This window comes from Salmo salar, chromosome 18, assembly GCF_965601325.2.
Source record: "Salmo salar chromosome 18, fSalSal1, whole genome shotgun sequence".
Lineage (NCBI taxonomy): Eukaryota > Metazoa > Chordata > Actinopteri > Salmoniformes > Salmonidae > Salmo > Salmo salar.
Window position 1 is genome coordinate 78,053,421 of NC_138308.1, and position 13,147 is coordinate 78,066,567.

The 13,147-nt window shown below is 41.2% G+C and overlaps 1 protein-coding gene across 1 annotated transcript; it reads left to right on the forward strand.

Moving 5' to 3' along the window:
* The first annotated feature begins 1,445 nt into the window (after window positions 1-1,445).
* On the forward strand, window positions 1,446-8,268 carry LOC145861692 (uncharacterized). The gene is made up of 5 exons (XM_082964558.1): window positions 1,446-1,634; window positions 2,255-2,402; window positions 5,164-5,529; window positions 5,779-6,129; window positions 6,316-8,268. Exons 1-5 carry the CDS (start codon window positions 1,446-1,448, stop codon window positions 6,438-6,440), a joined length of 1,179 nt encoding a protein of 392 aa, XP_082820684.1. The 3' UTR covers window positions 6,441-8,268.
* Window positions 8,269-13,147: the final 4,879 nt, after the last annotated feature.

Consider the following 13,147-nt stretch of genomic DNA (forward strand, 5'->3'; position numbering starts at 1 on the left):
AGCTCGCATCCGCTACAAGACCATGGTGCTTGCCTACGGAGCTGTGAGGGGAACGGCACCTCCGTACCTTCAGGCTCTGATCAGGCCCTACACCCAAACAAGGGCACTGCGTTCATCCACCTCTGGCCTGCTCGCCTCCCTACCTCTGAGGAAGCACAGTTCCCGCTCAGCCCAGTCAAAACTGTTCGCTGCTCTGGCACCCCAATGGTGGAACAAGCTCCCTCACGACGCCAGGACAGCGGAGTCAATCACCACCTTCCGGAGACACCTGAAACCCAACCTCTTCAAGGAATACCTAGGATAGCTTAAAAGATTTAGATGCACTATTGTAAAGTGGTTGTTCCACTGGATATCATAAGGTGAATGTACCAATTTGTAAGTCGCTCTGGATAAGAGCGTCTGCTAAATGACTTAAATGTAAATGTAAATGTAATGATGTTGGCAGCATCATGCTGTGGGGATGTTTTTCAGCAGCAAGGACAAGTCAGGATCGAGGCAAAGATTAATGGAGCAAAGTACAGAGAGATCCTTGATGAAAACCTTCAAGAGTGCTCAGGACCTCAGACTGGTGCGAAGGTTCACTTTCCGAAAGAACAACGACTCTAAGCACACAGCCAAGACAATGCAGGAGTAGCTTCAGGACGAGTCTCTGAGACCTGAAAATAGCTGTGCAGCAATGCTTCACATCCAACCTGACAGAGCTTGAGAGGATCTGCAGCGAAGAAAGGGAGAAACTCCCCAAATACAGATGTGCCAAGCTTGTAGCATCATACCCAATACGACTTGATGCTGTAATCGCTGCCAAAGGTGCTTCAAGAAAGTACTGAGTAAAGGGTCTGAATATTTATGTAAATGGGATATTTCAGTTTTTTATATTTAATACATTAGCAAACATTTCTAAAAACAGGTTTTTGCTTGGTTATTATGGGAAATTGTGTGTAGATTGATGAAAAAAACTATTTAATTCATTTTAGAATTGGGCTGTTTTCACGCCCTGAGCCCTTGGTTCTCTATGGTGTTTGGGTATGAGCGTGACAAGGGGGGTGTTCTAGTCATTATTTTTCTATGTTGGTGGTTTGTATGGTTCCCAAATAGAGGCATCTGGTATTCGTTTCCTCTAATTGGGGATCATATTTAGGAAGACCTTTCTCCCACCTGCATTTGTGGGATATTGTTTTGTTGAGTGCTGATGTGCGCTCTGTGCTTCACTTTCGTTGTATGTTTATTGTTTTTTGTTGAAGTTTCATGGTAATAAATATGTGGAACCCAACACACGCTGCGCCTTGGTCCGTCCTTCAAAACGATCGTGACAGAATATCCCACCCACGCAGGACCAAGCAGCGTGTAAATGAGGTAAAGGAGTTTTGGACTTGGGAGGAACTCATGGGAGGACACGAGACCCTTCCTTGGCGAGAGTTGCCAAGGAGCATAGGGGGACAGCGACGATGCCGGGGACCGCGGCCATAGAAACCCCAAGATTCTTTTTGGGGTCTCATAGAGCGTCGGTGGAGCAGCGGGGAGTGCCAGAGCCCGAATGGCAAACTCTGGAGGAGTTCAACGAGGGATACCGGAGAGAGGTTTTGGCGAGGAGTATGCTGCAGCGCAGGTGCGCTGAAGAGCGCCTTCTCAGCCCGGTACCATCTGTGCCGGCTCCACGCACCAGGCCACCAGTGCACCTCCCCAGCCCGGTACGTCCTGTGCCTGCTCCCTGCACTCGCCCTGAAGAGCCAGAGACCGTCAGGGAGGCGATGGAGAAGTTGGAAGAGAGAGAGATGAGAGAGATGTTGGTTTGATGTGTTCAGCACCGCATTGGCCCTGAAGAGCGTGTTACCAGTCTAGTACAACCTGTGCCGGCTCCACGCACCAGGTCTCCAGTGCGCCTCCCCAGTCCGGTACGTCCTGTGCCTGCTCTCTGCACTCGCCCTGAAGTGCATGTCAACAGTCCAGTGCCACCTGTACCGGCTCCATGCACTAGGCCTCCAGTGCGCCTCTCCAGCCCGGAGCGTGTGCTGGTTCCATGCACTCGACCTGAGGAGCATGTCATCAGTCCGGTGCAACCTGCGCCGATGCCCAGTCCAGGCATGGTGTCCAGTCCCGCTCCATGGCAGGAGCCTTCCTCTGCGCCGGTGCCCAGTCCAGGCATGGTGTGCAGTCCCGCTCCATGGCCGGAGCCTTCCTCTGCGCCGGTGCCCAGTCCAGGCACGGCGTCCAACCCAGCTCCATGGCCAGAGCCCTCCTCTGCGCCGGTGCTCAGTCCAGGCACGGCATCCAGTATCGCTCCAAGGCCGGAACCTTCCTCTGCGCCGATGCCCAAACCAGGCACAGCATTCAGCCCGGCGCCATGGCTGGATCTGGGGTCTGGGCTGGGGCTACGACCCGCACCGGAGCTGCCACCGACACTAGTCAACCCCCTACCCTCCCCATTTGGTTTCAGGTTTTGCGGCCAGAGTCCGCACCTTTGGGGGGGGGGGGGGGGGGGGGGTACTGTCACGCCCTGACCATAGAGAGCCCTTGTAGAATGTAGAAATAAATATTTTTGAAAGACAAGTGTTCTTTGTAACTTAAAAGACTATGGCTAGAACCTTTATTATCCTAATAACCGTTTTTTTGAAGAAAGGGTTCTTTAATGATTCTTTGGAAGGCAAGAAGGATTCTTTGGAAAGCAAGGTGGGTTCTACATAGAACAATATATCATATTTCCCTGCATACTCTATTTTCTGAATTGTTTGTTTAACTGTAATATCTTGCGATTGGCAGGAGCAGTGGCTTGTAATTCACGCATAGTTGTCACGGTTGTCGTCTGGAATGGAGGACCAAAACGCAGCAGGAATGTGGATGCTCATCTTGTATATTTATTTAATTAACAAGAACACCAAAAAAACAACAAAACGAACTCACGAACAACGAAACAGTCTTGTCAGGCACACTCAGCAAAACAAGAAACAATCTCCCACAAACACTAAACCAAACAATTACCCATATATAGGACTCTCAATCAGAGGCAACGAGAAAGCACCTGCCTCCAATTGAGAGTCCAACCCCCCATTAACCTAAACATAGAAATATACCAACACAGAAAGAACATAGAAGTACAAAACAGAACATAAACCAAAACCCGGAAATAATAAATCAAACGCCCTACTAAATAAACCACCACCCCGAACCACATAAAACAAATACCCTCTGCCACGTCCTGACCAAACTACAATAACAAATAAGCCTTATACTGGTCAGGACGTGACAATAGTATACTGAAGGCAGTGGCAAACCGTGGCTACTGGACCTAGCCCTTCAGAGGTGGAAAAATCTTCCAAAAAGTTGTACTGAACTCAAAAATCTAGAAAAACTGACACAGAACCTGCACTAATGTTACCAACAACAACCACATTGCTTACACATCCTACACTATCGTAGCCTAACACCATCACTATCACACTATCACCAAAAGAGAAAACAGTGACACATCAAAGGATGTGAGTTTGACAGGCTCATGATGCTGAAAGGACAGCGACCGCAATACCAGTAGGAGAGTGCACTTTCTGTAAAACACATAGACTGATAGAAAGGCAGCAGTCACACACAGCATGATGTTAAAGAATAATCAGCCCATTCATTAGGACATAATAAGCCAGTAGGTCCCAATCATAAGAACACAAAAACACAACCATTAGGCTAAGCATTTCCCAATCGAAATGTACAACTATTACTTCCCATTGCAAACATCGTTATCACATTAAGCACACACACTAACCGTTGATCTAGTGGTTAAATTCAATGTTTCACACCCATAACACATTATTTTCAAACAGATAGCTAGCAACAGCAAGCGTGCTGCAATAAAAAAAAAACAGTTCCACTCACCTGATGATCATTTGAAACAACTTCTTGTTGAAACTTAATCTCAAAAATGGTCACGTTAACAAATTAGCATCAACATCATCTTCAATAACAAATTCTACAGCAGCCGCCGCACAGTAGCCTACAAAAAAACTAGCTAGCTTAGACTGTGGAAAAACTACTGCTCGCTATTGCGTGGTGACCTGTCGGCCTTTGAGAATGGCTGGAGTTTCCATACGTTTTTGTCAAAATGGTCCCACCCATTACAAGTCAAAATGTGATTGGTTGATTCTACTGTCACTCCAAAATTCTGCTCTAATATGGTTGAATGGCAGATGCCTTCTATCGAGCTTCTGAGGGCCTAGCCAATGATGAGCTATCTAGCTACATTTCTCCCCAGAGACCGCCAAAGAAAAATTCTGTTTGGATATTTTATCTCCTCAGTTTTAACCCTTTCCTTATAAATTCAAACTGAAGAGATTAAATCAGAATGTCATTGAAAAGAAGAATATAATCAGAATATCATTGAGATATTATTGAAAAGATGAAATAGAAATGTTAAACGACATTGATATTTAAATTATACAACAACTTTATAAACTTTATAAATATACTTTATAAATCCTTGGGCCTTCTCAAGGTGTAAAAGGCCTTGACCATTCACCATTCCTTAAAGGGGAGTGGGTTGTTAAGACAACTATATCTGTCCTCAGAAAATGAAGGCCAGGATTTTGCTAAACTTGGTTCTTCATTCAAAAGGTGAAATTCTGACCTTTGCTGCATTAAATTTGAAAGCATAGATCATAGAAGATAAACACAGTAGTGCCAGCCAAACAGGATGCTCAGCTCTGTCCATCCGGTCTCTTGTAATCTGGGTTAGGTCAAGTCACCACAGGAGCACTCAGTTTATCTTCAGTATTTCCTCGCTGCTCACTGTGGAAACCCTGTAATCTGCTGAAATGCTAAATTAGATACCGCAGACTATTCAATGCATCTCAGAAACTAAATAACCTCATTTGAGAAGTGTTGTTCTACAGAGGTAGATTTTTCCACTTAAGACACAAGATGCCAGCTATTAAAATATTCGCACAACTGTACACATTTTTGCTTCTTGGTGAGATGGGTTTTATTTACTTTAATTATGATGGCATGTTCAGTTTCTATATATAATGTTTTACTCAGCCACATTTAGCGATTGCCTTCATCAGTGAGTACAATGATAGAATTTATTTTGATTGACACTTTGAGGCATTCCAATATTGTATTTTAATGTATATATAACAGTTAATATATTTGTGTAAGATGTCGTATTTTCTTTTGTTGTAGCTCATGCACGAGCTGGGACTGAGCCCTCAGCCATACAACAGGAGAGTGGTCTCAAGTCAGCCAATGTTGGGGACACAGTGACTTTGCAGTGCTTCTATGAAGGCGACGTGGCCATGCATTTCTCTTGGTACAAGCAACCCTTGGGAGAAAAACCTCAGGTCATCTCAACAGTCTATAGGTATGACGAGGCTCCTACATTTTACCATGAATTCAAGGGTAACCCTCGATTTTCAGTGCAAAGCGGCCAAGGAATAAATCACCTCAGCATCTCAGACATAAATAGCTCGGATTCAGCCTTGTACTACTGTGGGAGCGCGCACTCAAATGTGTTGGAATTTGGAAAAGGAACCTTTCTCAATATAAAAGGTACAGTACTGAGAAAAAAATATTTCAGTAATCCTTAAATATTTTCAGACAAAGTCTGAATTTGTAGATAAAGAGTAGTAATTAGATATCCTAAGAATTAAAAAAAATAAACTTTCTGCAAAAGCGTCTTACAGTTAATATCAGGTGTTATAACATTCAGATGATTCTCTCAATGAGTAAGAACACTTGCTACGGGAAGTTATAGATAGTTAACACAGATTTGCTGACATATTTAAACCCTATTTTCAGATTCAGGCTCCAACAGCAAGACAGTTGTAGAGCAGTCTGTGTCTGAGTCAGTCCAGCCAGGAGAGTCTGTGACCCTGAACTGTACAATACACATGGAGACCTGCGCAGGAGAACACAGTGTCTATTGGTTCAGACATGGCTCAGGAGAATCCCACTCAGGAATCATTTACACCAATGGAGACAGGAGTGATCAGTGTGAGAAGAGCCCTGAGGCTGGGTCTCCTACACAGAGCTGTGTCTACAACCTCCCCAAGAGGAACCTCACCCTCTCTGATGCTGGGACTTACTACTGTGCTGTAGCCTCCTGTGGGGAGATACTATTTGGGAAAGGGACCAAGCTGGACATTCAAGGTAAACCTCTTATGCTTCTTTGTTAAAATGACATAAACATTACATTTACTGTAGTTATACAGGTAGTTATTGTAAAACACAATGTGTTCCCAATGACTTACCTGATCAAATAAAGGCAAAATAAAATACATGTTATTACACTGTAATAGCCTCTACTGTATAAAAGAAAACATGACATTCTTTCAGGGGGTAATATTCAAGTGGCGACTGAAGCGGATATGAGGATCCTTGTCCTCTTTTCCATCATAAGAACTGGATTTCTCTTCTGCTGTCTGACCATCTTCTTCATCATCTACCTCGTCAGGAAATAGATTAATTCAATAATTCAGTTTCTCAATCCTGTAGCTGTTACAAATGCAAATGTGATTTACTGTCTTTTCAAATGTTTCAGTGCTCGTCAGCTTTGGTAACATAATGTAAAGTAAAATGCCCATATGTCAGCCTTTCGACACGTTGAAGATGCAGATATTGCTGTTCAGATTTTCAAAAAATGAAATAATCTTTATTGAAATAAAATGCTAATTTTTATTCAATACTGACAATTCTACAGTGGATACAGTATGATGGGTTAATATATTCAAACAAGACTACTCCACAGCTGTTGCTTTATGGGAGCATATGCAATGTGCTTCTCAGAAACGTCTCCACCCTGCCCTCTCCCTCTTCCACACTCAGATCTGTTAATTGAGAAGCTCAGTGCAGCGTAATTCTCTGTGTCTATGTTCAGATTCTAAAATAAAGACAGAGAGATACATGCTTGATCCACAATTACTAAATTACTCACTTGGACTGTGGGTGAAGTGTGCTTGGTCACCCTTAATTAAAAAACAAAACATATACCTTTTGTATATTATTGTTTACCATTCATACATGATATAATATTAATTTATGCTATTAATATAGGGCATTCATATATCATATATTTTGTATAAGGCATGACAAAGTCTCTCACAAAAGCTTTCCAGAACTTGCAAACTGCTTTTTATATTGTTCAACATACCTTGTGTTAATTGAAGCTTATCCTCAATACTGACAAAACTAAACTAATGGTGTTTTCTAAAGCAAGAAACAGATCGCTGAACCTTTCACCTATTACTACCTGTCAGGGCAATGAGATTGAGACTGTAACCTCATTTAAATATCTTGGAATTGTAATTGATGACGGCCTCTTTTAAATTGCATATTCAACTGACAAAACAATTGAAGCTGAAGTTGAGATTTTATTTTAGGAATAAGGCCTGTTTTTCTTTTGAAGCCAGAAGGAGGCTAGTATCAGCTACTTTTATATATGAATGCTTCCGCTCAGTGTTTGAGATCAATTGACACCCTTTACCATGGTGCTTTGAGATTTATTTTCAACTGCAAAACCCTTATACACCCCTGCACTTTGTATACCAGGGTTGGCTGGCCTTCTCTAGTCACTCGTAGGCTCAGTCACTGGTATACTTTTATTTACAAAGCAATTTTGGGTTTACTACCATTTTATTGGTGCATTTTTATTGTTCAGAAATGTGGTGGATACTCTCTTCGTTCGCAGGACTTTATCCTGCTAACTGTTCCAAATGTCCGAACTGAATTTGGTAAAAGGGCTTTTATGTACTCTGCGCCATTGTCTTGGAACGCCTTACAAAATACTTTTAAACTGGAAGAACTTGTCCCGATTGGTGTTTTTAAATCACTGATGAAGGATTTTGAGACTGATTCCCTGACCTGTCAATGTTTTTAATTTGCTGTTTTATGATTTTTTTATACTCTTGTGAATTCTATGGTTTTTACTAGATTACTTGTAGTTTTTCATGTTGTCTATCTGTAATTGTGTAATGACTGTGCTGCCTATCTTGGCCAAGACGCTCTTGAAAATAAGAGATTTCAAATCTCAATTTACTCTTTCTGGTTAAATAAAGGTTAAATACATTTCTTTTTAAAGATAAACTTTAGCACACTACTTACATTCTTGCAGAGCTCTCCTCCGCAAGATTGTCAGGAGAATATTTGTTACTATCAGGATAATAACGATAACAACCAGAACAAATGTTATGTAGTTCAGCAATTCAGTTTGATTCTCGAGACATATCATTTACAATACTGTACCTCCATGTGGAGCCCTGTGTGAGGATAAGATAAAATGTTTAGAATATTTTTAACATTTCATGTACATTCTTTTAGAGACCAGCTTTTCAAATGTCTTACCTTCAATGTCAGGCTTGGTTCCTTTCACTTGAGTAGATACATTGGCTAAAGAGAACCAAACAACATGTAGACATTCTTAGTGAGAAGAAAAAAAATTGGAAACACATTTTTCTACTCAATGTTTTTTGTGTCTTCCAATATATATATATATATATATATATATATATATATATATATATATATATATATATATATATATTTATACAGTACCAGTCAAAAGTTTGGACACACCTACTGTCGTGACGTGACTACCATTAATGTGATGACTGTTATTTTATCAAATTAATTAACTATGTTTAATTATTACGTGATTAAATTAATCATGTAACAATTAACTCATTAGCTAACTTGGGGCACCATGGGAAAAGTTATTTAACGAGTTACTATCTCCCGACTTAAACTCCAAAGATATAAATATCTCTTACATCATGTTGTGACGTTGTATTAGTTAATGTGACGACTGTTGCTCATCGAATGATTAACGGTTTATAATTGCGTGATTAAATGAATTAAGCAATGAATCAAGCAATTATTAACTCATTAACCTGGGGCACCATGGGAACATTATTTTGATTGAGTTTCTATTTCCCAAATTAACTCAAAGGATATCAGAATATCGATTTTACAACAGTCGCTAAATTAATCAACCTCTTGTCTCATGTCTGAACGTCGCATAATCCGGGAATCTGCACGGACCCGGGTCCCACCAATGAGTTTACCACACCAATCTTAGTTGATTATTTATTTACTAGCAAGCTAAAATGATGATAAAAATACACATACACAAAACACAGTATAGCTATTGATTAGGACTTAGTATAACGGGCCAACACACTATGGCACGTGTTACCCAAAATGGGGATTTAAAAGAGAGAGAAACCAAGAAAGTACACGAGAGAAATATACATTTGGTTCATTTGTCAGCCATGCTTATTTAAACCTAGCCTTGCCCCGAACTGCCGCTCTTATGGGTCAGAATATAATGATGTAATTACGTGTTGGAGGTCTCAGGTGGGAAGCTCCGCGTGTGTCGTTTAGGCTTCTCAATGACGCACTTCTCCGGCGCAACTCTCTGGTTGTCCTCACGATGTCAGTGTCCTTCTTGGCTTAGGGGTCTGATCCCTCGCCCTTGATCTGAAAGGGGTCTTCTGAGGACAGACAGCTCTGTAGCTCAGAGCTCACAGCTTCGGACTCGAACGGTGTAGATACCACGATTCAATGGAGAGTGGAGGCTGGGTGGTTCGGCTTGAATTCACCCGCTTAGACACAGCTACTCGTCCGTAGCTCGTGTAGAAAATGATTTCTTTGTCTTCAACCTTGTGTTTCGTTTTGGGGTTCGTTGACTTTGTTAGACCTTCGCTGCAGCTTGGGGTCAATTAGTCTCCTATGTTAATTCTTCACTCTCCTGTCTTATACCCTCGGGTCAGAAGTGGGTGTAACCGCCTTTAGGGCAATTCTCTGGGCGGACCAAGTTAAGGAGCAAGGCCTAGATTTGACTAAAATCCTATTTTAGACACTACCTTCACATCTCATCTTTACCAAAACATTCTCTTTGATTTGGATATTTTCCACACAACGTACAATGTATACACATCAGGCATATACTGGGAAAACTCTTAAAGGTACAATGTTTTCATAATAACGTCATCTCTTAACCTTTAATAACAATACAAAAGTTACATACATTTTCATATTCCACCTCTCGTCATGACCACCATTGTGGCTGACGGAAACCATTGTTCCAAAGTCCCTTTATTGCATGTTTAATGTTCTGAGGCCAGTTCTCCATTGTGAGGACAAAGGAATTTCTCTGTGGCCTAAGGTTTATTATGGGCGTGAGGGGTCATAAAACCCCCACATCTTCAGACCCCTAGATCTCTCCTCCTCTGTTGGGGGTTTGGGAGATAATCTGTAGGGTGGTGGTCTCCTGTACCCTGACCTGATCAGGACAGTCATGACAATCAATAACAGTCAATTATGAATTATTATTACCTAAAATCAGTCTCATTCTGAATGTTGTTAACTTCATAAATCTGCACGAAGCGTAGTCTAAATGATGATTCAGCAATACACAAATTGGCTTAATTATTTATTTACTAACTAACTAAACAATCATACAGAATTACATAAACACACACACAGTACAGGTTATATTACTAACATGATGCAATGAAAAGCCCCTAGTGGACTAACCCGATATGACGGCTTGTTACACAATGAAAGGGTTGGGGAAAGAAAGAGCGGGAGAGACAGAGAGTGCTGGTACATACATGTGGAAGCTATGCTCATGAGAATGAATACTTTGCACATGAACAACCGCTCATTCAGAAAATAATTGCAACACATATATTTACGTGTGTATGTCTTTGTCGTCTCTCTGTTGAAATCGCCCGGTGCGTCTATGGGCGGTAGTTCGACAGAAGTGTCTTGTTTGTCCACCAGAGGTCACAATGTCCTTTGTAGTTGTGGTAGGCTTCTTAGTCTCAGAGTGTTTGTTGGATCGAATCCTTCAGATGTACCACATGGGGGTGAGAGGGAAATGCACTTCCCCTCTCGTCTTCGTTAGACTGAATCGCTGTGGTCTTTGGTCAAGTTTACTAGACTCAATTACTTAACCTGTCTGGGCTAGGGGGCAGTATTTGCACGGCCGGATAAAAAACGTACCCGATTTAAACTGGTTACTACTCTTGCCCAGAAATGAGAATATGCATATAATTAGTAGATGTGGATAGAAAACACTCTAAAGTTTCTAAAACTGTTTGAATGGTGTCTGTGAGTATAACAGAACTCATATGGCAGGCCAAAACCTGAGAAGATTCCATACAGGAAGTGCCCTGTCTAGACAATTTGTTGTCCTTCTGTTGCATCTCTATCAAAAATACAGCATCTGTGCTGTAACGTGACATTTTCTAAGGCTCTCTAAAAGCACCAGAAAGTGGAATGGGGTGTCTGCTGTCTCTGGGCAAAGAACAGCAGCAGAATTTGTAAGTGGTCAGCCTGGGGACAGTGAGACTGAGATGCGCTTTCACGAGACTACTCAATTTTTTTCTTTCAGCCTTTGAATGAAAACAACGTTGCCCGGTTGGAATATTATCGCTATTTTACGAGAAAAATAGCATAAAAATTTATTTTAAACAGCGTTTGACATGCTTCGAAGTATGGTAATGGGATATTTCGAATTTTTTTGTCACGAAATGCGCTCGCGCGTCACCCTTCGGATAGTGACCTGAACGCACGAACAAAATGGAGGTATTTGGATATAACTATGGATTATTTGGAACCAAAACAACATTTGTTGTTGAAGTAGAAGTCCTGGGAGTGCATCCAAAAAACTTTACAGGGAGAATCACACTACCTCCCATCCCAGCACAAATCCCAGGGTCTGGTTGAATAATGTCCTTAGACAATTATTTGAAAAAGCATCTACATTTAAAATGAGTTCTTACCAAAGTTGGTGTAAAACAAAAACATTGACCAATGTCGGATCTTCATTGTAATGTCAATCCTTTATGCACTGTATAGTGTGAAGGTCTGACAACAGGAAACCTCTTTCATGATGACACTTTACATGTAGCCGTCATACAGTAGGAGGGAACACTGAACTGAGAGACTTTATTGGCTGTCTGAACAGGAATATAAGCTACAGTTTAGCAAGTCTGTTTACCCTAGTTTGAGAAGCCCAGACAGACTTTTAAAGAAGACAATCAAGTCAGGGAAATGAAACTTATTAAGACCATTTTTCTTTTGATGTTTGGACCAACAGTAAAGGATCCTATTCTCCTCTCTACTGCCTCTGATACTGAGCCCATCCCAACCCAGCCTAGCCCAGAGGTTAATTGATTCCATAACGTAGTATGTTTCTCCACCACAGCATATACTGTACACCCTGCATTTTGTGCTCTTGGTTTTCATCTTAGGCCTCCAACATGAAATATGATTGTTAGTTGTGGCAATAATATGGTCTATTAATTTCAGATCTTTGTTGGTTACCAATGCCCTTTTAAATATGGCATGGCTACATTTTAGCCCGTTTTTTATGTCAGCCCAAATCCTCTAATTAACCTCAGTAGTGCCACTGCACTCTGATTGTCCCTTATTAGTGTATTACGTCTCTGTAATACTTTGTCGTTGTAATACATGTCTTTCTTTGATACAAGTGTACCTTAAGTATTCTAAAGAAAATAAATATTATTTTGTCCAGCTGGTAATTCAACAGTTACAATACTCTAGATTTCCCATATGAGGTATGTTGTGTCTAGAACATGGCTTGTCATGTACAGTATAAGGGTGAAGGGGAGTAGAGCATATGGGAAAACACCAACAGAATGAAACAAGTCTATTGTATGTCAGTCTCATTCCCTGTATATCATTCAGAGAAAAATGCACTGACTGATGTGTAACACCCGAGAGTGCATGTCTGATTGGACACCAGTTAACCAGTCAACCAGCCAACCAATACATGACACACTTCATCTAGTCTGTTTCACTCTCTGTTTAGTGTTTTAAATTTTGATTTGATTCTCGTAGATAGCAATCTATCAGAATGAGGATGCTCCTCTATTGGTCACCTTCTGACAGAGCATCCTGCAATAGTCTTATCAGGATTGTCTGATTGTGAATGTACTGAAAGTTCTCAGACGACATCTTCATAAACTGTCCCCTCCCCCTTGTCCATAGATCTAGAATAGATGGTATCACACATGAGACAGTTAACTCAGAGAGTTCAAATAGGCTTAATCAGCAGTTCTGTGTGGTTTGTAACTGATATCAGATAACTAATACTGTATATATATCAGTGTCACTTTATAAAGAACACATTTGCTGTGGC

Excerpts from the sequence above, each read along its gene's own strand:
- LOC145861692 (XM_082964558.1), top strand. The coding sequence starts at position 1,446 with ATGCCGGGGACCGCGGCCATAGAAACCCCAAGATTCTTTTTGGGGTCT. Across the intron at positions 1,635-2,254 it reads AAGAGCGCCTTCTCAGCCCG|TCCAGGCACGGCATCCAGTA; the intron begins GTACCATCTGTG and ends GCCGGTGCTCAG. Across the intron at positions 5,530-5,778 it reads AACCTTTCTCAATATAAAAG|ATTCAGGCTCCAACAGCAAG; the intron begins GTACAGTACTGA and ends CCCTATTTTCAG.